We start from the raw sequence: 26612 nt of genomic DNA on the forward strand, positions 1-26612 counted from the left end.
GAAATTTTCTCTGTATGGTTCATTCCGAACTTGCGCAACGTCAAAAATTATGTGATTTACCTGGGATGCAGCGCATACTTCAAAGGCTTTTAGTACAACGTCAACAACTCGCTGACTCGTCAAAACGTTCCCGCCAACAACAGCTGCCGTTTCCGTCGGATCTAGAATGCTGCCCGGAGGAATTAAAACCTTGACTGGCGCTAAACAACCCTGAGGAAAAGAAACGCGATGGCAAAATACATCAAACCAACGAAATGTCGTGAGAATACACATAACGTTTAACTGTGTGACAGAAAGGGCCCAACAAATTCACGGAATGTCACGCGCCAGCACACCACGCGAAAAAACACGCGCGAGGAAGAAGCGTGAAGCGCGATCTTGAAATGAATAGTTTACTCGGCCAAACGAAATTAGAGGTTGCACCTGTCTTTTGTTTCACACGAAGATCACTTTTTATTTGAATACGCATTCTGATAAAGGCATCTTGTGTAACCTTCCTTATATCTTAATAAACACTCTCGTCACCAGAGCCTCGGGTCGACGCAAGGCTCTGGGAAACTCTGTTAGAGGGATATGCACCGTAGGGTTGTTATAGCCCAAAATTGGCTATTTGAACCTTACGGCGCCTGCTGACTCCTCGTGCTAACATGAGTGCACCAATTAGAGGCGCTTTTGATTGTTCTTCACGAAAACCAATGAGAAGACACTTTGTTTCAGGGTTTCCCAGAGCTCTTCTCTCTCTCTCTCAGTCAAGAGAGGAGCTCTGGGGTCGAGATTGTCTTAATAAAGTGATGCAGCAAACCCCGAAATTTTTCAATATAACTTGGTTTAACAATTATTTACCTGGTTCAGCGGTATATCGTGTTTGACCATGCATCTCAGACAATAAATAATGGCAGAAAACGTGATGGCCCGGGGTGCATTGCAGTTGCCATACATTTCAGGCCCAGTCCCCGTAAAATCAAACACGGCACTGCCCTGTGAAAGGGAACAATTTTCATCTTCAATTATTCGGGGGTTCTGACTGAAGAAATATCACTAAAATTTCAGCTGTTTATTTGACAAACGAATACCTCTTCTTCGTCAATGAATATCGTGAGTTTAATGCGCGAACCATCGTCCATGAAATCTTCGGAGAATAATATGGTTTTTCCAGTGCGTTCCTGCGAAACGCAATACATATCAAACAACATTTATAACAATCCTGGCAACGAAAAATACAACAAAGACAACAGCAACGAAATGGCAAAGGAAAACGAACTAAGCGCTAAGGGCTGGCGACTAGATTTTCAGCACTGGTCGCCATCTGGCGAATCATGTTTTGTCTGATAACCCAGGATAAACAGCAGACAACTGTTGTATTTGAATCTTTATATGATGAAATTGTTCGGAACTGGTAGCTAGAACACGACTCACCTTTCTTTCCCCATTAAAATAATGTATAAATACTACAAGAAAATCGGTTTCTCACATTGTTAATTAATAGCACAAATGTACTTCGATACTTCGATCACTGCGTTTCCCAACTAGAGCTACTGCAGGCTGATACTGCATGGTCATAGGTAGTGTATGGGTGTAACTGGGGACATAATAGTTAGGTCTTACACCAAGTACTACCGTTTACTAGGCGCCATATTGTTTCAGCAGCTTCATGGGATCGTGGGCGCACTTAAACACCGTATGCTTCTTGCCGGTTACCGTGAATTTTGCGCCCGGAAGACGAAGATTCGGCAAGAAGGTTAATTGAAAATTTAAATCCATCGTCAGTTGTGAATGCATATTACCGAAGGACCTCCTCGGAACTAGCTTGATATTAATGAAGCTAGACATCGCACAATGAGTTTAAAATTTGCATGGAACCTTCAAAAAGCAACCTGTACCCTTAACGTAAAGTGGGTTGGAGAACTTGTCCCCTCTGTTAGAAAGCAAACACCTACAAAATTGACTGTGCTGTTTTTCTTTTTGTGCTACTTAATAATTATGACTTTCCTCGCATGCAAAGTTGCCGACGAAAATTTATCATCTGGGGACCAAATTTTTCCCATTAGTCGCAAGCTGGCACCTGAGCAAAAAGGTTAATTTCATGCCCTACATCCTGTTAAAATTCATGATGTTTCGCTATATTTACCTTTGTTTTGGTTGCAATTTCTTTCAACATTTCTCGAACAGCAACTTCCGCGTTATGCTAAAATAAAAATGATGTATACATAAGAAGATGCCGCACTTTATCCGTCGAATAGCATCAAGACAAGCTTTCGGAGCTGTAAATTAGAGTCATTAACCCATTGACTCCCAGGGGTTCCACATTGACGAGTAAAATCGTTTGGCGTTAGACAGTTAATGTATTATTTTTAAGGCAAAAATAAACTGGCTTTAATGCGATAAAGTTCTTATCATTTAGAGAACTCGGTGACCCCTAATTTAGAAATTCTGCTAAGTTAAAACAGCTTCTCTGGAGCATATTCAGAGCCACCTTAATTTTTCAAATTGTGGGGGTATCGCGAGAACGTTTTAAAACTATGCATTGAGCTTTACTCACTTTCCAGGGGAGGGGCGGGGGGAAGTTCGTTTGGGAGATATAAGCACTCAAAGACAAAATATAGGGTGTTCTTAGATGGCTTTTTGTTGCTATAGTAACCTATTACGTCACATTATATTAATGAGCGCATCTTGTGAAGCAATCATTGGTGTCTAATAAGATGCCATATAACATTGCCGTTTGCATGAAACAGTTGTGTAGATTCAGTTGTTTTGAATAGTACAGTTCCTTGAAGTGTTTCTTGAAACTGGTTTGATCCACCTTATGCTCCATTTCTTTCACAAGTGACAAAAAAACTTCTAATTGCTCGGAATGCGGGTAATCTTTTCTATCTGAAGATTTACTCACCACTCACCAAACACCTTATTCCAAAACGGCCGCCATTTTAGTATTCTTTTGTTTCCATGCAAATTGGCCCTTATGGCCTCGCTTTCAAACGTAAAATTCAAAAGAATATTTAACCTTGAACGACGCCATTTTGCATGGAAGGCCAATTTGCATGGAAACAAAAGAATACTAAAATGGCGGCCATTTTGGAATAAGGTGTATATGGATCTCGAGGCATTCAAAAGGTTGATTAAAATCTTACCTGGATGTACTTCATGTAAGCCTGGACCACTGGAAGACTGTACTCCTCTATCAAGCCACTGATAAGCTTTATACCCTGCGAAATCAAACGGGGTTAAATTTTTACACACAAGGCTTAAAGAACGTGTCAACTTAGAGAAGCTTAGAGCTTAGAGAACGTCACAACTAAAAGAGCACATGAACAAAGAAGGTAAAAAGTAAATGTCCACATAAAATACAGCAAGGCAATAAAGACGGGTTTGTAAATGGCAAGGGAAGGCGAAATGTTTATCAATATACCTTGTGATTTGCAGCAATTTGGGCTTTGAGGTCAGACAGGTTGTCATGGAGATTGCGAGTGCCGCTACATCCGGGATATTTAGCAGGCTCCATCAGCTTTTCAACCAGGCCTGTTGAACAGAAGTTGTAAACTTTACGACAACAAACCTATACGAAGACGGATATCTGATTCTGATCAGCAAGAGCAGGGATTGGAATTCAACTAGGCCTGCTGGTAGCCTGTTTGTTAAAATTTTGCATTTTACCTTCTTCTTGGAAAACACCTTCTTTGACAATTTTAAACGACCTGAATACAGCTCCCTCCTCAAATATGGAATGGGAATCAGGTGGCATGGACCCTGCAATAACAACGATAGAATTGAAGTCAACAACATAGAAATTTCGGAAAAATGAAGGGACAATATTATGCAAAACTCTCAGCTTTACCAGGTGCACTGCCTCCAATATCGGCATGATGACCACGACTAGCTACATAAAACACAGGCTTGGATTGGCCAGGGTGAAATACCTGAAATGAAATCATACAACGGTGTCAATGTATGTTAACATGCTACGTTGATCAGGTGTTTGGATTGGATGAAACAAACCTCGTTCCCAGAGTCTCTTTTTCGATGAGGAGACAACGACAATGGAGGCCCTGGGAACGAGGTTGGGATGAAACAGCAATTCACTACTTGCACAATCGCATAATGCAATCCGTTTTGGGGGGTTCTTTACATAAAAACACTACAAGTTATTTACTCTTATGCTTCAGTGAACAGGTTATCCATTGTTTTTATGTAAAGAAACCCCCAAGGCGGATTGCATTATGGGATTGTGCAAGTTGTGAATTATATGCAACAGGATGGATTCAAACCCCTACAAACCCTAGGGAACTTTAGATCGGAAGAGGAGGACGACTACGAATACCAATACAAGTTTTCCGTTCTGAGCATGTGCACTTCGAAAAATGTCGGCACTCAATCCTTTTTTTTTTTTATTGAATTTGTTGCGCGTACAAAGTAACATCAGCAACTGGAGAAGAAAACACGACGATGTCCCAATTGATATTCAACCCCAATAAATATTAACAAAATAATTATCATGTGATATTATTTACAACCAAGTTAATTCAAAAATACCTTCATTAACTTACACCCTCACGACTTGGAAAATTATAAGAAAGGGTTTTATCATCATAAAAATCTAAAAGCCTCCTTTTGAATGTATAAAATGAGTCCACGCTTTTAATATCCCTTGGTAGTTTGTTCCAAAAATTGATAGACCGATAATAAAGTGAATGTTTCAAGTAATTTTGTTTTGCGTGTAGTATTTGATAATTTAATTCACTGGAATTACGTGTTTTCTGCCGAACTACACTTTGACAGAAAAAGTCTTGCTGACCCAGATCAATATAGCCTGCTCTAGTGTTATAGATAAGTACCAAGTCTTTCATTTCCCTTCTATATTCTAGTGGTAATAAAGAATGTTTTAACAGCCGATCCCTATAGCAAAGATCCCTTGCATAATTCAAGATAAACTTTGTGGCCCTGCGCTGAACATTTTCTAGTAATAGTTTGTCCTTTGACGTGTTTGGTGACCATAGTTCACAAGCGTACTCTAGTTGTGGTCGAACAATTGAGCAGTATAAAAGTTTCTTGATGTCAGGATCATTGATATCTCTACAGACCCTACGAATAAGGCCAAGCGTTCTATTTGCTTTAGAAGAGATCAGTTTTATATGTTGAGACCATTGGAGAGTGTTGGTGACAGTTATGCCCAAGTCTTTAATTTCGCTAACTGTTGCCAGTGGGGACCCGTTAAGGTGGTATTCTCGTTTTGTGGGAATTTTCTTCCAAGAGATATTCAAGGCCTTACATTTGGGTATACTGAGACACATTTTCCAGGTATCACTCCAGATTGAGAGCTGCGTTAGGTCTTGTTGAAGTGAAAGTTTGTCTGATGGTTTTTCAATTATCTTAAACAGCTTAGAATCATCTGCAAATATAGAAACTTTAGAGTCATGTTTAATACATTGAGGAATGTCATCTATATAGACAAGGAAGAGCAGAGGGCCCCATATAGAGCCTTGCGGAACACCGCACAAGACTTGTAACCAGTCGGAATAGGTACCTTGTAGTGCTACTCGTTGATATCTATCAGAAAGATAGCTCTGAAAACAGTTTATTAGCTGCCCAGATATTCCGAATCGAGATAGCTTATTCAGCAAGGCACAGTGAGGGACTTTGTCGAGTGCTTTAGCGAAGTCCAAATAGGCTATGTCAATCTCCTTGCCTTTGGCTAGGGCTTCGATCGCTTCGTGGTAGACCTGGAGAAGCTGAGTAACAGTAGACCTTCCTCTAAGAAAACCATGCTGCAGATGGTAGAGTTGTGGCGAGATGAGGGTATAGCAATGGCTAAAGACACATCTTTCTAGGCATTTCTAGGCATTTAGATACATGCGCATGCTCAGTACGGAAAACTTGTACCTGTAGTCAGGCTCGTACTCCGATGTTAAGGTCTAGTTCCTATTATGCAGCTGTATTGGACATATATTGAGGCACTGACAATGTCCGGAAAAGGGACAAAACAAATTATTGCTGAAACACCATTTTCAGTCTCTTCACGCTGAGATGACAAAAATATTCAGTGAAGCTATTGTATGCAGTGATGCATGTTTATGCCTGTTATTATCGAGAAGGCCTTGAAAATCCTTACCGGGGTGATGACAGTCAAATCTGGCAGATGTGTCCCCCCGGCACTTGGATGGTTACTTAGGATGACGTCACCTTCCTTCAGATCATTTCCTAACGTGCGAATCTACAAAAGAACGTTGTCGGAGAAAAAGAAAAATGGTTTCATCTGTGTTTCTCATATACCGAATATCATTTGTCTACCACACAACAAGGCAGCAGGATGTTATCGACAGCACTTTATCAACACGACTACCAACCATCAACAAAATTGACAGAAATGGAATTTCAAGGCAAAAAGGCCAGCTCATAGAGAAACCAAAGAAAATGACCTTACTACAATCTGTTAAACAAAAAGAAGAAACCATTTCGGAATGGCTGAGGGGTGGGAGGGTGGGAATGCTGCTGCACTTATGGTAAGACATAAAAACTAAATAACGTGACTGAACGTGAAAACTGATACCCTGCCTCGTACCATGGCCTTCATTCAGTGTGGGAGAACCCTAATTAATGTCTTGCCTGTTTCACAACCTCAGTCGGAAAGAAAAACATTTCTTTTGCACCTGTTGTTCTTACCTGGTATTGTACAGTTTCCTGCATTGAACCGAGATGGACTGGAATATGAGGTGCATTAGCGACCAGGCCTCCATCTGGACCAAACATGGCGCATGAAAAATCAAGTCTTTCCTGAATGGAATCAAACAAAACTCTCATTGAACAAAGACTTCACGAGTTAGACGAGAGATATCAGAGTAGTTAAGAACGAAAAAGTACAGACGCGGTGAAGGCATTGACTCAAGGATGAGATTCTTTACAAGAAATATTAGAAAGGAAAAACAGAATGTAAGGCATTGAAAGAAGCCAACCTTAAAGGAGGTCTTATCTAACAACCATGGCTGTTTAAAATGAAACGGTAGAGACGTTTCAACCCAACCAATAACTAATTGTCATGCGCACACTTTTCTGCGCTTAAAACCTGTTGCAAGTTGTGCCGCGTGCTCTGGACAGTTGATACATTAATTGTAATTGGTCCACCGTGATTGCCTTGTCCTCGTCCTCAAGCCTCCTTTGCAGGCATTCTTAGGGGAAAGGTACGGAAAATCTCTTCTCCTCTTCCTTGCGCATCGTTCGCGTCAAGGCACCGGCACACGACTAGCTCATTTCCGAGTTCCTGTTTACCTTGGTTTCAAGGTGAGTCCTGGTGTAAACCATTCAAATGGAAACGAGTGGTGCATTTTCATGCAAATCAAACTCATTTTCATTTGAACAGTTTAGCACCAAGAGTCGTTTTGAACCAGTGGCAAACAGCAATTCGGAAATGGCCTAATTCATTCGCGTCAAATCTCTCGTTAAAAAGTAATGACATTTTCAACGTGTACTTTACTGGATACTCCTCCAGGTGACAGGCCAAGTTTATGTTTCATTCATTCATTCTTATCATTCATTCCAAGTTCCCTCGTGCTTCCAACACGGGCATTCATGTAAATGTAAATTGTAACAACTGTCTCCTCTCACCTTAATGTTCGTCGAAATCGAGGTGCGCTGAAGAACTCTGCATTTAAAAGATGAAAAACATGGTTATTGTTAGCTATGCTGTTTCATCGTAACTTCAATAAAAAATAACTTACCTGCCCATCTGTTCAGCAGTGCTCATAAAACGATGAGAAAATATCGAAAGCTAGAAAGAAAGAGAGAAATGAAAATAGAGTTAAAATAAATTCACTCAGTGGTCACTAATTCCGCTGTGCTTTTTCTTGACTCGAAAAAGGCTTAACATTCTTATGAGTGGAACATCTACATGGTATGGTACATCTATTTGGTTGCAATGGGAGGCCGAAAAACTTATTCTGACTTTAAAATGTCCACGGTACCTGTATAGCATCCAGCTCAGTTCCAATGCTCTTTTTCGTCTGATTACCCCCAATCTGAAAGCATGAAAACATCAGTGTGCACAGAGAAAGGTTGCATAGAATTATTTGGAGCTACCAGCAGCGACTACCTCAATCGTGATGTCCCCAGATTTTGTTATCACAGCCTTACATTGCGGTTCAACAAGGATTGTGCTGTGAAAAGGAAAACACCATGATTAGCGAGCAGCCGTAGTACACGCTGAGATCCCGTGTATCATTTCCTTTTGAAGAAGTTGGGAAAACAACTCAAACAAGCCCGCCTCAGTGTTTCATGATAAAAACGTTCTTCCCGGAATGTGGAGATATCACCGGTACTTCAGTAGGGAGCGAAAAGAAACTTTAGGGAAACACGACATAATTTCAGGATACAAAATTAAAAATCAGGAAAGCGATAACAAAGATGAAGCCGCAAGAAACTAAGTCTTCCAGAAAACCGATAAAATGATGTGAATTTCTGGGACTATTAAATCTGCAAGTATTGCCCTCCCCTCCACGTCCCTTCTCAAAAATGTCCAGAAAACTTGTTCAGCCGACCTTGTATTGTCCACAATGACAGCCGGTCCGTCTATTGAGTGGCCAGCGGCTAACTCCTCAAGGAGGTAAATTTTGGTCTGGTGAAAGCCGTCTTCAAAGTAACACTTTGTAACCTGATGATGAAACGTTAGAATAATCAGTAACTTGATCAGTTAAGCGTTTGCATTCCTGAACAAGCACGATATTTCACTGTTTAAGTCCAGCAAAATCAAGTTTGTGCTACGATCTTGTGGAGCTTTGCATAAAAAGTAATAATTCAATTTAAATGGAACAAAAAAGTTTACCCAGTTGGAAAACGGTAACGAGTCGGCGGCCAGCTATAAAGCTTGACCCAAGCTGCCTCCTTCTCCTCGGAGCAATTAAATCGGGAAAGCCATGGACAGGCCCAGTTGCTAATAATAGTGGAATTAAGACCAAGAGAATCTGCATGAAACCAACATCATAACACCTGGGTAACACCCGCAAGGACCAGCGTAACAAAACAGAAACACCGGGTTCTGGTGAAGGACGTTATCAGCGATATAAATATTATAAAAAGCTGAAAAGAGCAAGGCTGATATAACGGTGAAGGAATATATTGAAAAAAGCCAATATTTCAAAAGTCACTGACTTTCTTCATCAGGTTTTGTAAAACCCTGGTAAAGAAAGGCAGTGCTTCTTGAAGTATTGCCTTCGTTCTAGTTCTTTTCTCCTTATTTCCTTAAAATTGATCGTTGCAGACTCAGCTCAGTCTGTAATGGTCAAAGATTTTTTTAAACGTTACGAAACACGAGAATTGAAAAATAAATGCTTCTATGTCAAAGAAATTGTTCTAATTATGGTGAAATAACATCAAAAACAGTTTTACTTAGCTAAATATGATAGTTAGTGGAGATATACCTTTTTCACCGGGGGAGGGGTGTCGGCAGCCGGCACTTCATGTGCAACTGACGTCTTCGAATGCCCAGTCCCTCTCACTCTAATGTCATCTATAAGGATCTGGCGGCTAGGAATGGTGAATCCAAACTCCCGGATGTACCTACCATCAAAAGGAAAAGTCTTCAAACACTGAGCTGCTTCTCTTTACAATAGGGATTTACCGCTACAAAGAGTGATCCTAGGTCAAAGGAATTTTTTATGCACCAGGTAAAATTTAAGAGTAGGAGATGTTTTTCCTAAATAGTAAGATACCAGTGCAACCTCGTCCCCAGGGCGCTTTTCCCTGGCTTACTCAAAGCCAGGGAAAAGTGCCCTGGGGACGAGGTTCATACCAGTGAGGTCTCGGTGGTTCCAGTTCTTTACACAGGCAAACAGGCAAAAAAAATGTATATTGAAATGAACCGTTAGATGAACTGACCGTTCCGCCTGGTTTTCACTAGCGACACAAGCACAAAGTTCAAGCAGAAGTAGCTTATGCTAAGTGAAAACGAACATCAACATTTTTTCACGGTGATATAAGCACTCTTATGCCTGCGCTTCTGCTAGCGCTAGTGCTTGGGTTGCTTGTGAAAACCAGGCTTTAGCCCAAACAAAGAACTTCACAGAGTCCACTGGAAAAGTACCATTAACAAAAATAACTCGACTTCCATTACACAGAAAAAAAGACCAAAACTTTTTTAAAAATTTCTTTTCCGAAAAACCTTGCTTCAGTAATATCATAAGTTTCTGATGAACCAAAGGGCGTGCGCATTTGAATCAACGAGTTTTAAAATTTGTTCCCATGTGCCCGCAAAAGCATACATTTTTCTCCAATTATAATATCATTATAAAGTCCTCAACAGTAATGGCAGTCATTTTGACGCTTGATGAAGACGCCGGACTTCAATAAACAAAAGGGTTTTTCACATAACAGAATGTAAAACGAGTAATGAGCTGTTTTAACCTCTTGTTGAAAGCTTGTCCAAAATCTCCATGACGACAGGCTGTGCTTGGCTTTGGAAACAAGACACAAACACATTAACAATAAAAGCTTACATCTCTGATCATTATCGGTACCTTGTTTGGCAGTAACTCAAGTTAGAATAATTGAAGAGTGGCGAACGGGAGATGCATTCAACGAGAACTAGTGCAAAATCTTCGGTATTCTTTTTTTTTTCAATTTTCGTCTTATTTTTTACAAGCACATTACATACATTAGAAACTTTTACTGGTAAATCTACAAGCGCTATGACCAGAGCAGCTTACCAGCTGCGCAATCACTGAAAAGCTGATATACTAGGATGTTCATACACGAAGTTACGATAATACAAAACTATTACCATATACTAATTACTAATGACTACTGACAGCTCACAAACCGTACTTAACATATACTTCTGATAACACCACTCATTTTCATCTTTGTTATTTGAGGCTAGTGGCTTCGTCGCTTGCGAGAGAAGTGAAAAGGCCCGAGAAGTGAAGACGTCCAAGCAAGAAAGAGCTAACCTGAAGATCCGGTTTTGCAGAGGAAGCACTGCACATTAAGGCGCAATCTGTGCCGCTGTACCGCATGTGAAGGAACGCCTCCGTTGAGATTTGACTCCTACAAACGAGGACAGCTTTGTTAAGAGACAAGTGTTCATTTTAGTTAAATCTTGATTTTCCAAATACTCTATGTAGAAATCTAACTTGCTGACTAAACTAGCCACTTGCCAAACAGTCACACCAACATTATCAAAAAATGGTAATAATATGACTCAGTTTTAAGTTTTCTACGCGAGTAATATCCTTGCCACTCCTCACTGCATATTTTGTTCCTAATGACATATTTACTCGTTGTCAACCAAATTACTCAAAGATGAGAATCAGGCTAACTTCAAGTTGTTGGGAGACAGCTTCAGTGGATTCGCCAAACCTTCTTGGTTAAAAGTATTGCGCTTCGTAAACTAGAAATTGAGGTCATGGAGCAAGACGACAAGCAATTCCCTAGACATCAACCTTAAGCTGAATCAAAAGGTAGCGATTTCATTGATTGACAAGGCCTTATCATGGAAACGCCCAGCCTTGCATTTTTCTTATTTTAGGGTGACGCTTAACACTTACTCTTCAAACCCTTGGCTTTTTAATTCTTTGATACACTTTTCTGTCAAGAAATCAATCCTTTCGTCCAAAAAGCTGAAGGACTCTGCAAAAAAGCACATCACAATATAGATTTAGTATAGTGGCCTTTAGTCCAGTGTAAAAATTAGAGTTTCGACTGCTTTGGCTTAGTACGACAACCTTCAAAGTGCTTGGTTTTTTTAGCGCATCAGAAGTGAGAGCAAAATTATTGACATCGCGAGCGTTTTCCCGCACTTGGAAGCGGGTGGGTGTATTTGCCACAAATTATGATTGGCTCATTTCAGTTTAATCTAAAATCAGATGGAAGGCACAAGAATTGAAAAAATGTGGAGAGCAAAGATGGCGAGTGACTTATTCTACAAAAAAAAAAAAACTCAGCAGTTTCTCAAAACACAGCCAGACGACACCTGTCTTTAACGTCGTTCTTACTATCGTTTACAGGTTCTTCCCATCGAGGGACCCTGATCGCGTGTGAGTGTGACCATCAAAAGACGTCAGGAATGGGCTCCTTTATCGAAGTGGATTCAAAATTCGAGACTTAGCCTCCCCGCCCATTAATCTTTCGTTTACTATGTCCCATATTGGAGGACCTACGTGACTAGAACATACCAAGGTCTCTCTCGCCCTTGGGAGACGTAAAGATTTATGACCCCAGCTGAGAGGTTGATGTCTCTTGTCTTACCTGTGTTATATTCGCGAGCGCAAGGTTCTTGTGCTTCATGAACCACATCTGCTAAGGCCAATCCGTACGCGGACAGGATACCTGCGTAACTGAGATTTTCCAAGAAAAGTGTGTTTTCGACTTGTGTTACTTTTCTACACAAAGATCACTTTCACGATACAATTTCGCGAAGAACAAGAGTCTCACTCAGATCAAAAGGGCTATGTCACGGTACTTTAAGGTGCTTCGAGGATATCTCAGGTAATCAAGAGTTTTGAATTTGAAAACGGTCATATTTAGAAATCCTTTAATGATAAAGTTACGGTTGAGGACCATCGCGGGTTCTCTAGCGCGCGAACCGAAGGCTTAAGGTGATTCCTCAGTATTGCACTGAGCATCCTGTACGGTGCATATGGTGTGTCAATATTTACAAATTGGATCAAATTTGCAACATTGTAAATATGGAGTAAGTCGATCATACACACTGAAACAGTTCTCAAAACACGTGAGAGAAGTTGTGAATGGCCCATAATTCTTTGCGAATAAGTGCGCGCATTCCGAGAACATGGCGAATTTTGTTGTTTCGATCTACGATAATCGAGATAGACAGGTACGATGGTGTTTTACTGTTAAACGAGCGCGGTGACCTCTATTTTTCATTCCTTAACTATTTTGTACATATTATCCCCTTTAAAACAAAAAGTAAAAAAAAAACATGATCGGAAGGAAAAGATATATATATATATATATATATATAACGTTTAGAAGAAAGACAACTTCACAGCGTAGCGACTTCAAGTTTCATGTTTGGACAATCATCAGGCTACAGATCTTACATTTGCATTCTAACTCATTTAAAGACCATTCTAATACTCTAGGGGAGCGTGCTATTTTAAGTTCGACAAAAGGTATTTGTGTCTGCATTTAGAAATTAACTCGTTTCTTTTGTTCAGTAGGTGGCGCGTATCTGCTTTTATTATGTACAACTTTTCTGTAAGGCACAGGTCGCATCTCTTTGATCCACATTTGTATGGTGAGGCGAAAGACTCTATTGCCCAGCGTAGCGTGTAATTGATGTTATTGTCCTTTAGACTCCAGATATGCCTCGATAACTCCGTCTCACTGCAGTACTTTTTATGCCTGAAGGATTTAGTGTGATTGTTGTATCAGGTTTTAAATTCTCCCTCTGACGCTCCGTAGTCAGAAAGAAAACGAAAAAGAAACGAGTTAATTTCTAAATGCAGACACAAGAGCAAATACCTTTTGTCGAACTTAAAATAGCACGCTCCCCTAGAGTATTAGAATGGTCTTTAAATGAGTTAGAATGCAAATGTAAGATCTGTAGCCTGATGATTGTCCAAACATGAAACTTGAAGTCGCTACGCTGTGAAGTTGTCTTTCTTCTAAACGTTATATTCGCTCTACTTCACGTATCGAGCACTCTGCAGCTAACTGGAACCCCCTACTTGCGCTATATATATATATATATATAATTATAGCTAAAAACGTACAAAAGCCCTTTACCCAGGGATGTAAATTTTATGCTCTTGAAAACAACCACTCGAGAAACGTTTTGAGTCGACGTCGTTTTAAGTTGAGTATTTTTTCCATAAACTATGTAAGACAGTGTTCCATATGCTCTAGACTTTCTACCTATCAGGTGTTTTTTCAAGTGTTACTCTAAAAACCATCTCGTTTAGCTACCGCGAGATGTACCCTGAGCCGATGGAAAAATGTGCGTGATTAGTATCAGTACAGGCATCAATGGGGTAAGATTGGTCCATTATATCTCTTTAGCAAGCACGATGGCATATCTTTTTTACTGTAGTTCTCAAAACAGGGATTAGTAGGGAACATACAGAGAAAGTTTCAAGAAAATCGTTCCACAACTTTTTTTTTGAGGAATCACCTTAAGGACGGCACCTAATATTGTTATTGCGCATACGTTATGCGCATCTCGAGATACTCGGATTTCCTATGGGTGGTGTTTTATAATAATACAGGGATATTTTTACACGGTTCAAAACTATGCGGAGAAAGCAGAACTTAGCAAGTGCTCTTGGCATCCAAAACGAAAATTGGGGGTAACTACGCATTTCTCAGAGATAATTAAGCTTCCATTTGGAAAAGAACGCCATACAATGCTTTGTACTTTAAAGCTTTTTATAAATATTGTTGATTAATTATCTTTGGAAAATGCGTGGTTACCCCCTAATTTTCTTTTTGGATTTCAATAACACTTGTTACGATATTCACGCAGAAAGACATACCGGTGAATGAAGACAGTAGACATCCCTAACGACCTTGCAATAGAACATGCATGTTGTCCTCCTGCCCCTCCAAAACACGCTAGCACGTGACGCGCAGTGTCATGACCTCTTGCCTCAGTTAGAGCTCTGATTGGTCGACACATGGTCTCGTTTGCAACTGTAATAAAGCCCATAGCAACTTCTGCAATACTAAGCGGTTCCTTTTTAGCGTCGCCATCACTTTGAGACGATAAAAATTTGTTCACCTTGATTGAAAAACAAAAATGCCTCTTAAAACATAACTTTTCCGGCAACGATGATTCGTGTGTAAGAAAATTAATTTTAAGAAACTCTTTCAAAGAAACTTATTACATGCTTTTAAAAGTTATCATTGTTTTTGTAAATACATTTTTCCAAAGCCATGATTAATACAAATTATTAAATTCTCAATCTCGGATAATGCACGCGTGCTCTGATTGGTTCACTCAATCTCAGTTATCAGCTCATATACCTTAGTTTGACCTTATATGGTAAATGATTGCTAAGCTAAAAATTTCTTCCCCGGAACGCGAAATTTCTCTCTGAATAAAGCCAAAATAGAAAAAAAACCTTTTTTGTGGAAAGTTTGGATCGATTCCGACCTTTAGAAGTACGCGAAAAGGCAAGAAATGTTTTTGTTGTGAGCCTACGTCTGTCTGACCACATGGTTTTACACAACATCGCATCTTCATCAAATTTTTCGATTTGGCTCGGGTTTTCTTGCTTTCTTCGCTCGTATTTTGTACTTCCAAATTTTTGGAGTTTAAGGAATTTAATAAAACAATTATTCCATTCGCGCTTGTTGGATATGAGACTGGTTATAGCCAACTCCGCGCTACGCGCCTCGTTGGCTATTTACCATCTCGTATCCAACGTGCGCTCATGGAATAATTGTTAATTAGTTTCATTACATAGGTGATTACTGTAAATTCTCCTCGTTGATTGGTTGCACTTGAGGTGATAATTACGCGATAATCACCTAGGCATTTTTTTTTCAAAATGGCCGCAAGCTGTTTCGTTGAGGTGAAAGACGAAGAAATTAATTGTTTTAAAGAAAATGCAACTTTTTCAAATAATCACCTATGTAACTATAGTGAAACAATTGTTCAGGCTCGGTGAATAAAACCTAGACTTCGTCTTGGTTTTTATTCACCGATATTCACCTTGCCTTCGGTGAACTATTGTTAAATGTCGAGCGCAGACAGGTTCGTATCCCTAGACAAAGAAAACACTCACGGAACGACCAAAATAATAAAGACCAACAAAAAATAAATTATTAAAAATACAATCAAAAAAGCGCTTTGGTTTTCTGCTGACCAGAACGTCGTTACAGATCGCCATCTTGGTAGTGCCTCTTAACATGGAGAAACGTGAGCGAATTACAATCAAGCCATCACTAATTTCGACCACTGTCTTCTGCCTTGCAGAATCTATAAATAAAGGTGACCTTTTAAGCTTATTGAACAACTTTATGAACGAGACATACAATTAAAGTGAAAACGCATTTTAGAAAAAAAGCTAATTTTCAAGATAAGTGATATGTAAGTACTTTAACCACAGGTAACCCAGGCTCACTGTGTGTGCCACATAGGTAAATATAGAGAACATATGAGGCGAAGTTTAGGACTGGAAATTTGCTAGAAAATGGAAATAAAAATCGATGAAGCTTACTATGTGGTGAGCTGTTGTTGTCTTTAATACGTACACGAATTTTCGGGAAAAATGGTCCCCGTTCACCTTCCTTCATAGTATATGAAGGAAGGTGAACGGGGACCATTTTTCCCAAAACTTCGTGTATGTCTTAAAGACAACAACAGCTCACCACATGGTAAGTTTCATCGATTTTTATTTCCATTTTCTGGCAAATTTCCAGACCTAAACTTCACCTCATATGTTCTCTATATTTACCTATGCTTAAAGTTTGGCAATCTGCCACTGGAAGCTGACACGCTTTAAGAAAGCTTCTCGTCTGAGTCGTCTGACAGACAAAGAAAATCACCAAGGATTGAGTTGATCACAACCGGATTGCATTTGTAAGTGACTTGATTGTACTTCACTCACCGTTCTCCATGTTGGGAGGTACTGCCAAGATGGCGATTTGTAATGAACGTTCAGGTCAGCAGAAAACCAAAGCGCTTTTTTGATAGTATTCTAAATAATTACCTTTTTTGTTGGTCTTTATTATTTTGGGTGTTCCGTGATGTTCCGATGTTCATGCCCAGAATCTTAGGGAAAAGATTTTTTTACAACCTCTTCGGTCAGTTTCTTGAACGCTGCCCATGAACCGTCGAAGTCCAATGGAAGGTCCTCTGTTTTGCCAAAGATTTTTGGGAAAAATCTGTTCAAAGCAGAAATAAGAAAATGATACAACACTAATGTGACTGTTGAGTGGTTTACAACTGAATGTGGACAGTAATTTTGCGGTTTTGCATTACCGCAATGGGCAATTTGATTTTCACACAGCATTTTTGGTTGGCTGGATCTTTTTTGTGTTTTTTTTGGGAGAAGGCCCGTCTTGGTTGGTTTCATCTATCAACTTATTCCACCAGCTCCGAACTTTAATAGTTGAAATGTTAGCGCCTGCTTTCATTTTCGCGGGAGATTTAAACTGATTGGGCATGGTTGAGATGAGAGAAGTCTAGTTAACAACTATTCACCGAAGTGGAGGTGGCTAGCGGTGGATATTTACCGAGCCGCGAAGCGGCGAGGTAAATATCCAACGCTATAGCCACCGACACTGAGTATACTAAAACAGTGAGATAATATACAGCACAAAAAATTAATTTGGATGTTTCTTCACTTGTCACGGATGCAAATAGGGACGCCATTTTTTCCCGAGTTGCTCGGAGGTAAATAGCACAGGATATTCGGAGTTTGACGAGAATGTCAGCGCGCGAGTTCAACGCTATCCACTGTTTTAGTATATACTAATAATGGTTATTGCCAACAAGTGCCGTGTTTTTAATCGAAAACAATTTGAGAAGTGTTCTTTTTGGAACCATCAACCGCTGCAACCCAAAACCAGTCGTGGTTGTAATGGTGAAGAACAAGACCTCAGTGGTCTTCAAGCGTTTTCCCGCGCTTGGCGTTTGGCGAAACTCGTGTGTACCCGCTTCAAGCTGTGATTGTCTGGGTCTGATGGGATTGGCCAAATAAATAACTCTGGATTTGTGGTACTCGACAGAAATTGTTTTGGTTCTGGGGCAGACATTTTTTCTCTGGTATTCAAAACAATTCAGAATTAGAGTTAGTTAGTTAGTTAAAATCGAGGTGAGTTGAAATAAACAAAAAGAGTTTTACGAGGGCACTGCACGATAAAAGTAATATTCTAATTGAATGACATATGTGAAATCTCCCTTTGAAAAGAACAAAGTGTTTAAATTCTTACTCGGGTAAAATTCTGCCAAGGACCAAGTTTGCATCAGTCACAGCTAATGGACCACCTACAAAAAGAACAGTGAAACTTGTTAAATGATCTTTGACAAAGCTCTGAAAGCGGTTTTTATTGTTCATTTGATTTTCTCAATAAAAACTACAAGATGTTTCTTTCAACTAAGATGGATGGATGTCCTTTAATTAATCACCTTTTCTGTAACACACTGGTCCTGGATGAGCACTCGCTGACTCAGGTCCCACAACAAACAGCCCCGCCCTAAAAAACAGGCGTGATCCACCCCCAGCAGCAACAGTGTTGATATCCAACTGCATTCACAGAATAAATGATTTGAAAACGAAGATAACAAAAAATTGAAATAATCACAAAATCTGGTTTGAAGGGCAAGAATGGTAAATACTGTCCAGGACTGGCTGAAGATCTCTGGCAAATTCAAACCTAAAGAGATGTATTTCTCATTTCAATGGTGACATCCAAGTGCTCCTTTTTAGGGGTTGAACCTATATACGACCTTCCGATTACTAGTTTGAATGCTTTGAATGCTCTACCACTGAGAGACTCAAATTAAGGTGGCTCTGAATCCTCTAGACAGAATTATTTAAAACTTTGCAGAAGTTTCACCATGCCCTTCTGATTACTTTTCAGAAATAAAAAGTGGGGGTCACTGAGTTCGTTTTTGAGATATAAGCAACTGAAAGCAAAAGAAAGGGACCGGTGTTTTTACAGGGCTTGCCCATTGCCACGGTGATATATTACTTAGTTCTTATTAACCGAGCGGGAGGCCTGTATGCAAGAATCTTGACCGAGGTCGCCAGTACAGACCGAACGCAGTGAGGTCTGTACCAGCGACTGAGGTCAAGATTCTCCAATACAGACCGACCTAGCTCGGTTAATAAGATGTTTATTATATGGCCAAACAAGAACAATTTAATTCGTTTAATGAAACTGGTTTGTACTAACTGACATTTTGCTTGCGAACGGCGATGAGTGGCGATGAGCTGAACTTAATTCTGTCAAAGTTTGCTCGTCATCCTCTCTTTTGTCATCATGCTTTTTGGCACTTACATAAATAAATATTGGTAGAAGAAAATACTGAATATTTTTGCATTTTAGTTTGCATCTTTTCACTGCAAAACATTACCGGTCTAGATGCCGCTCTAGATGGGAAAATCTAGACCGCGGTCAATATCGATTTTGGCCAATCAAAGTCGTGAATTTTGTAGTTCCCAGTCCTCGTGAGACAGAGCCATATAATAAGTCACAATAATGACTGTATCTTGTTCAGCAATTATTCGTGTTTCATTTAGTACCACAATATTGCCAATACATGACACAACGTTGTGGTTCGGGTCCTTCTAATAAGAGCATCACTTGGAAACGTTGAAACTGGTTCGAGCCTCCCTAATAAAATATGTAACAAGTGGGGACATTTGATGGCATGAAATGGCTGAATAATGGGGCAATAGGCCTTTTGCAACAAACGATCACATGGTACAAAATCCGCCATGCTGGAGGGCAAGCTCATTACTATTATTCCCCCACTGGGACATTAAAACAAAGGCAAGTCAAGCTTGACTGGTTCGGGTCTCTTTGTTTTAATGTCCCAGTGGGGGAATAATAATGAGCTTGCCCTCCAGCATGGCGGATTTTGTACCATGTGATCGTTAGTTGCAAAAGGCCTATTGATCAGCTTGGAACGGGGAAGAGGAAAGCAACAACATATTAAAATGCCTGAGGGGTTGGGTGGTGGTAATAATTTTGGGAAGACTTGGAGAACTCTTCTAGCTGATTTGTACTGTATAGGAGCTATTGGCTAGCAGGAGCCTTTGACTCTCCTTTTACGGGAACAAATGAGCCCAACAAATTTACCCGCTCCCTACTGAGTGGCTTCATAGCTCAGTTAGTAGAGCATTGCACCGACATCGCAGAGATCATGCATTCAAATCCCGTTAAAGCTGCCTGAATTTTTCAGGTGTCTTTAAGCAACAATTGCTCGAATTGTCCAGTTGCATGCGAGTGCGAAGATCAAGTGTCTTCTATCTTTCGAATATGCCATCATACCTGGGGAGCCTGAATAGTGATTCCCGCAGTTGTGGTTTCAAACACATGTTCATACTGCCCAGCAAAGCGAGAAACGTCAGTTGAGGTTCCTAACAATACCGAAAGAAAATGTCAACGGAGTCACTTTGGCATGAAATTCAATGTGGATACATTGTAGGGATTTAGGAAGGTGGATAGGAAGGAAGAGCTTTAACTGTGAAATACAGTAATGCTGTCATTTATATTATTTTATTTATTTATTTCAAGGTTTGTCAGAGACAGGTACATGAAATGACCTAAAAGGTAAATTGCCCTTTTGATAAAACAGAGTTCAAAATTAGCCTAACAATTTTTTGAGAAGCACTGTATGATAAAGTTATAAATTAAGCCTTTTGAAGGTGTCAGGAGCACGGTCTTCTGATTTTATAAATCAGGATTTCTGTAATATAATAGTATCACTCTCAACTTTACCTTATGAATGCATAAAATTATTGTACATATATACAGTTATATATTTATTTATAGAAAATGCTTTGAACCCAAGAGTTACCGGTACATATTTCAATAGAATTTGACCCTCGCATTGTGTGAAAGTAGTCCTGAAAAGGACTGTTGGGAGTGACTGACATTTTGACAACCTGAGCAGAAGTCATCCACAGAGTGATGTTTGTGATTGGAAGTGGAAAAAGTTATTTTTATTGGTTGTGAAGTGATCAAATTCCATTGCAGTACATGAAAGATAAATGTCGTGCACATGAACATGTACAGACTGTCGGCATCTCACCTCAAGTTTGTAAATGTAATACTGTAACATGCAACAGTGCTGCACATCAAGTAAAGCTATGACCCTTGCAGTTACAGATGCAATTTTAGCAATAATGCATAGAGAAGCCTGAAAATTTCAGGACTTCAACGGGGTTGAACCCGTGACCTCGCGATACCAGTGCAACCAACTGAGCTATGAAGCACCTGGCGTTGGGAGCTAATCCTTTGTGGGTTCTAATTTTTTTTCTTTTTTGCTTCGTGAGGATATCAAAAACATTTTGGATTCTCAATTTCCTTTGCCTTTAAACGCATTTAACCATTACCTCCCATGTCAAATCCAATGACAGGCTGATCTGTCTCTCTCTGAAAAGTTGTCATTGCATAACCAACCTGAGCAGACAAGAGGCAATAATTTTTAGAGATAAATAGGCTAAAATAATGGTTGTTTCCTCAAAAACATAAAATATGTTTGTTGTGTATTCACAATATAACTGTGAAGGACTTGATCAAGATGGAAGAACTCTTATTATTCACTGCAAAACTAAAAGCACATGTACAATACCATATATGGTATAGGCATAAATCCATGGGAAGAGTGTACACTATTTATGAGTCAATGAGTAAATGAGTCAATGAGTTAGTGCAGTTGACCAAACCATAATGAAAGCTAAAATTTCAGAGAGTGCTTAGGCCTAATCACTGAAACGAGGGCTTAGGTTTAATCAATAAATTATTGCTATATTGACTGTGAGTCTCATTGACTCATTGATTTATTGACTTATAAAACATGGGACCTCCCGTAGGAAACCCAATGAAAACTCTAACAATCTTAATCCATGAAAACATTCATGGGAAAAACCAAAGTTCTGTAGCAAAAATAGAAACAATAATAATGATCAACAATAATGATAAACAATATTGTTCCCATAATAATTTCCAATTCAAATCCATTTCCTGGATACAAATCTTGATCTGCAAATATTATTATTAAAATCTTCTGACAGCAACCAACGTTCCATTATTTAGCAATAATTATATCATTGCCAATTTACCATTTTTCATTCTTTGAGAGAGGGGTATTTTTTGTCAAGATGCAAGTTCATTTTCTTGTCATCCAATACATTGTCGTAAATTCATTGCAATGATAACGTTTTTTTCTCACAAACTCACCACTCCCCCTGCTGGTCCAGAAAGAATGGCTCTTGACCCATAAAATCTGTCATTGCAAAGCATATTTCAATACACTGTAATAATTATTTATTCCCAGATCATGTTAATGAGAAATGTACATAACTTACATGTACAAATGAATATCTGCAAAACAGTATCATTTTGTACTCACGTCACGTACAGCACTACTTTTTTTAAAATACAGTACCTTGAGAGATTGTGCCGCTTTAACCCCAAAAGGAACAGAATTCCATATAGCTCAGCAACACAATATTAAAAATACTGTGTTGGGCTTTTGTAGAGTTCAGTTGAACTTGAGCTAAACCATTAAGGGGATTTTTCCCTTGATGAATAAAATTATTTGGTATTATATTAGACAGAGTAAAATCTATCAGTGGCACTCTTGTGACGGAAAGGGTGAGGTAACCATCACAACAAGGGCATTCTTAATGCATTTCATCATCTCCGAGTTTTAAACAAACTAAACAAATGGCATTCTTTATCTTCTTTTGTTATCACGGCCATAATTATATCTGATTGTTTGATTCAATCTCAGTTTAACCAATAATAATTCTGGACATAAGGGCCCTGTTTTCCGACAAATTTCTTGTTCAAGATTGACAATGGCAGTAATTTTTCTTGAATTCTGAAGGAGCTGCTGGACTAAAGGGGGTGGGTGGGTGGGTGGGTGCAGGTTTCTGTGGGGATGGGAATGGGCGAGTTGACCGTGGGGGAAGGTGGGTTGGGGGGTCTGGATGAAAAAAATTAATCTCCAGATTTTTGATCTTCACAGGCTGGCATCTCTGCAGTTGCACATAATTATATTACAATGAGAGAAATGGCTCATATCACGTACTTGGCTACTGGAGTAAGACCTCCATCAGACTGCATAAACAGAACTTTGTTCTATAAATGAGAAAACCAGGAATTAGTCCAAGCTTTGACATATGATTTCTCAGAGGACTGACAAGACCCAAGAAATGTCATGAAAACTATCATAATTGGTAAACATGTAGTGTGGGGCCTGAGCCCAAGTTTAGTCGGTAAACTACAGTACCGCCCAAAAGTAAGTTACCACCCTCGCGCGCTACAGGAATCGCGTCGCGCGCTATGCGAATCACTTCACGCGCTACAGGAATCGCGTCACACGCAATGGCAAAAATCTGTAAGTGCAGTGGCTTGACGCTCGCGCGCGATTTTAATTACCCTTTAATTTAATATTTTAATCATGGAAGGTGTTTGTGAAAGGCAGATTTTCGAAGAAAACATGTCTGTAATAAATCACAATACCTTCGTGCGTAATAACATTGTTATGGAATGAGGAGGTCCCAATGAAAACAACATTTCGAACGAGCACATCATGCATTGTTTACAAGCTTCATTCATCGATCGACAAACTGTAATATTAAGACATTTCAAGCTAACAATGATCCTTGGTTTGTATTTCCTTAAAGAGACTTGCACTGACGAAATTTTAAGCGCAAATTTTAACCTGGTGTTCAAACTTGTAATCAAACGCTTCAAATAATTTATTCGTTATCTAGTTGCCAAAATAAAGATTGTGGACGATCACGCACATGTAATATCAATTGGGGCAACAGCAAATTGTCGCTTTATTTCAAGATAACAATAATCCTTGGTTTGTGTTTCCTTAAAGAGACTCGCACTGACGAAATTTTATATTATATATGACGAATTAATTTTCCATCGATCTCCATTGCAATTTTCACGGTATTTTGACAATGTAACCCAGATGCGTGTGACGCTTAAACGTCGTCTCCTTACGGCAATTTCGACGTGGATTTTTTAAATTGATGCTTGAGCCTATCGCTAAGTTCTGAACAAGCAAATGAAGAAAATCAGACCTACAAATGATACACGATCGATTTAAGCTGTGATAAAGAAACATGCATGGATCGATTTGAAATCAATTACATTTCTTTGTTGTTTACACGAACGACGACATGGGCCTTCGTGTGCGAGCGTCGAGGAAAATTCATTCTTACATTTTCGGCATGAAGTTTCGTTTTCAATGTTTGCGTATATTTAATAAGTATGTTTCAAATTGCACGCTCCAAAAGTTTTGGGTGTCTGGAAAACCCAAATAGTGAATAGCGAACAGTCGCGAATAACGAACAGCGAATAGTCACGAATAGTCCGAATAGTGCAAATAGTGGCGAATAGTCGCGAATAGTGACGAATAGTCACGAATAGTCACGAATAGTAACAAATAGTGGCAAATAAGGGTGGAGGGGGGGATTGTGACGAAATGACGAAATTTGGTACCCAGTACTTCCTGGTCAACCGCGCAGGCAACGTTGGATGGGATTTTACCGCTAAAAAAGCAGAGATGTGTCGGCGAAGGACAGCTTGAGCCCTGAGAAGAAAAGGTAATAAATGCACTGAAATCCTGTTGCCTATTTGTATAATTAATTGACGCAACGGTTATCAGAGTAGCTCGTTTGTCTCTTTAATCACAAACCACTTGCCTCACATTTGATTTATTCCTTTTTACAGAACGTGTCTTGCCGGATCGGACAGCACAGATGAGGATGATGAAATTTATGTTCAGGCGCCACTGTGCGAGGAGATGATCATGAGCTTGATGTATTAATGAAAGTGATATATATTTTTGCATTTGACGTTTGTTTTTCTTAGAGTGTTTGTAAAAGCATGCACGAAACTCTCTTTCGACGACAGGTGAGCATATTATTAATTTTGCTTTGTTACGAGATTGTTCAGCATAAGGCAGTGACTATTCGCGACTATCGTCACTATTCGCACTGTTCGTACTACTCGCTATTCGTGACTATTCGCTGTTCACTATTCGCTATTCGCGACTATTCGCTATTCGCTATTCGGGTTTCCAGACACCCAAAGTTTTGCGGTTGGCAAGAAATTTTAGGGACATTGTTTTTGTTGGATATGTCTCCACCAAATGGTCGATGTTTCAACGAAATCGTCGCTTGTTCGTGTATGAACGAATTTATTTTCTATCGGAATTTTCGTATGTAAACCAGATGCCAAACAAAGGAAGAAAAAAGAAAATCAAACCCGCAAAATTGAACGCCGATTAATTAAGGGTGTGTTTTAAAGGAAATGTGCAGCGATCGATTCGAAGGCAATTCCCATGATTGCTATGCATTTTGTCTATCGGTTTACACAGAAGATCGCCGGTACAGCTATGCACTGTTCTCGTTACGAATTTTCCCACCAAATGGTCGATGTTACAACGAAATAATCGCTTGGTCGTGTGTATGAAAATCCTAATTTATTTTCATCGGAATTTCCGCATGTAAACCAGGATGAATCTTTACTGTCGCTTAAACGTAGTCTCCGTACGGCAATTTCGACGATTCCCATAGAATTTAACCAAATCAAAAAAATCGTCTAAGCAAAACTCACGCAAATACCGCAGAAAGATTAATTTATACGGGGAAATTGACTGATTTTGCGTATAACACTTCAGTACTTCATGTATACCAGAAATTTACGCTACGATGATTCTCGCGCTACGCGAATCGCGTCCGCGCGCGACAGGAATCGCGCTTTCGGGCGCGACGCGAATCGTGTTGCGCAGGTAACAGCGACGCGATGTGGTAAATACTTTTGAGCAGTACTGTATAAGTCGGGACCTGTTTCTCGTAGGAGTTTTCAAGATCTAAGTTTGGTATTGCTTATCTTGTTTGTGTTACAAACAGCTACATCTACTACGTTCTTTCATGGGACTGTAAATGGAAAATATAATATAGCACAAACTAAAACCTCAAAGCCTTTCTGAAATCCTGCAGTAACGCCCTGGATGTATTCGTTATGCAAGGAGTCAATAGGGCATCAGCAGAAGCTATGAAAAAGACACTTCCTCAAAAGCAACTCTACAGGTAGATTTCAGAGGTTCTGCTCCCTTACACTAATTTAGAAATTTTGAAATTGAATGAAGGGAAGAGTATTTTTTTTTCTGTACTTATCAAAGGCTCTTATATGCAAGCTGGACCAAAGGTAAATTGACTGGCACCAAAAAAACATATTATAGTATTATTATTATTTTATTATTATTATGATGTTGGTATGTATTATGTTATTAATTATTATTCATCCTTCAAACGAGAATTATGGTAAACTTAATTCCCTGTACATTGTATATGCCTCATTGCAGAAGAAAAACATGACTGTGAGTAAGGGAAAATTTCATGCTGAGAAAAAAAATACCCTAGTTTGTGGCTACACATACCTCGGTTGTAATCCACTTCTATTACGAGACCTTCACGGAAGACGTATCATTACAAAAAACATTTATGGCCCACAAACTATGACAAAAGATACAAGGTCTTTGATTCTATAATATATAAAATGTCATATGTGAACTGCAGACTGAACATGAAAGCTTCATAAAATGCAATATACAGATTGAGTTTCAAAAAAACTTCATTTATGATTAAATTCACCGCAATGATTACTTTACCTGTGTATCCTCGAGGTAACTCTCACCATTGGCATCATCGTTGATGACAGGGGACACCTGTTCAAAACCCAAATCTCCAATGCAATGTCACCAACTTCTTCTCCCACGTGCACATTGGACCTGGTTTATTGCGACGGAGAAAGGGAGCTAAGCACAAGAACTCTTTACTCTCTCCAAAAAACAACTCACTTGCCTTACAAGGACATGTAGATTATTTTCAAAAGAAGCCCCCCTCGCAGCATGCAAGTGTCACGGCCAGAAATGTAATGCAACAATGTTCAAGGCACTA

The 26612-nt window shown here is 39.4% G+C and overlaps 1 protein-coding gene across 2 annotated transcripts in view; it reads right to left on the minus strand.

The window, feature by feature from the left end:
• LOC138018940 (5-oxoprolinase-like) overlaps window positions 1-26612 on the minus strand; it is a 63587-nt gene that overhangs the window by 6089 nt on the left and 30886 nt on the right. For both annotated transcript variants that reach the window (XM_068865616.1, XM_068865615.1), the window contains exons 8-35: window positions 22718-22767; window positions 21862-21907; window positions 21015-21081; window positions 19948-20036; window positions 18077-18194; window positions 17881-17935; window positions 16743-16830; window positions 14475-14719; window positions 12226-12314; window positions 11526-11607; window positions 10929-11025; window positions 10384-10433; window positions 9402-9540; window positions 8523-8635; window positions 8078-8141; window positions 7950-8003; window positions 7707-7756; window positions 7594-7630; window positions 6655-6765; window positions 6104-6205; window positions 3833-3914; window positions 3652-3744; window positions 3407-3516; window positions 3129-3203; window positions 2129-2185; window positions 1074-1163; window positions 844-978; window positions 61-210 (exon numbers count right to left, since the gene is read on the minus strand). In XM_068865616.1, coding sequence (XP_068721717.1) covers window positions 61-210; window positions 844-978; window positions 1074-1163; window positions 2129-2185; window positions 3129-3203; window positions 3407-3516; window positions 3652-3744; window positions 3833-3914; window positions 6104-6205; window positions 6655-6765; window positions 7594-7630; window positions 7707-7756; window positions 7950-8003; window positions 8078-8141; window positions 8523-8635; window positions 9402-9540; window positions 10384-10433; window positions 10929-11025; window positions 11526-11607; window positions 12226-12314; window positions 14475-14719; window positions 16743-16830; window positions 17881-17935; window positions 18077-18194; window positions 19948-20036; window positions 21015-21081; window positions 21862-21907; window positions 22718-22767 — 2538 coding nt within the window. The remainder of the gene's footprint in view (window positions 1-60; window positions 211-843; window positions 979-1073; window positions 1164-2128; window positions 2186-3128; window positions 3204-3406; window positions 3517-3651; window positions 3745-3832; window positions 3915-6103; window positions 6206-6654; window positions 6766-7593; window positions 7631-7706; window positions 7757-7949; window positions 8004-8077; window positions 8142-8522; window positions 8636-9401; window positions 9541-10383; window positions 10434-10928; window positions 11026-11525; window positions 11608-12225; window positions 12315-14474; window positions 14720-16742; window positions 16831-17880; window positions 17936-18076; window positions 18195-19947; window positions 20037-21014; window positions 21082-21861; window positions 21908-22717; window positions 22768-26612) is intronic.

Source organism: Montipora capricornis, chromosome 10 (assembly GCF_036669925.1).
Source record: "Montipora capricornis isolate CH-2021 chromosome 10, ASM3666992v2, whole genome shotgun sequence".
Lineage (NCBI taxonomy): Eukaryota > Metazoa > Cnidaria > Anthozoa > Scleractinia > Acroporidae > Montipora > Montipora capricornis.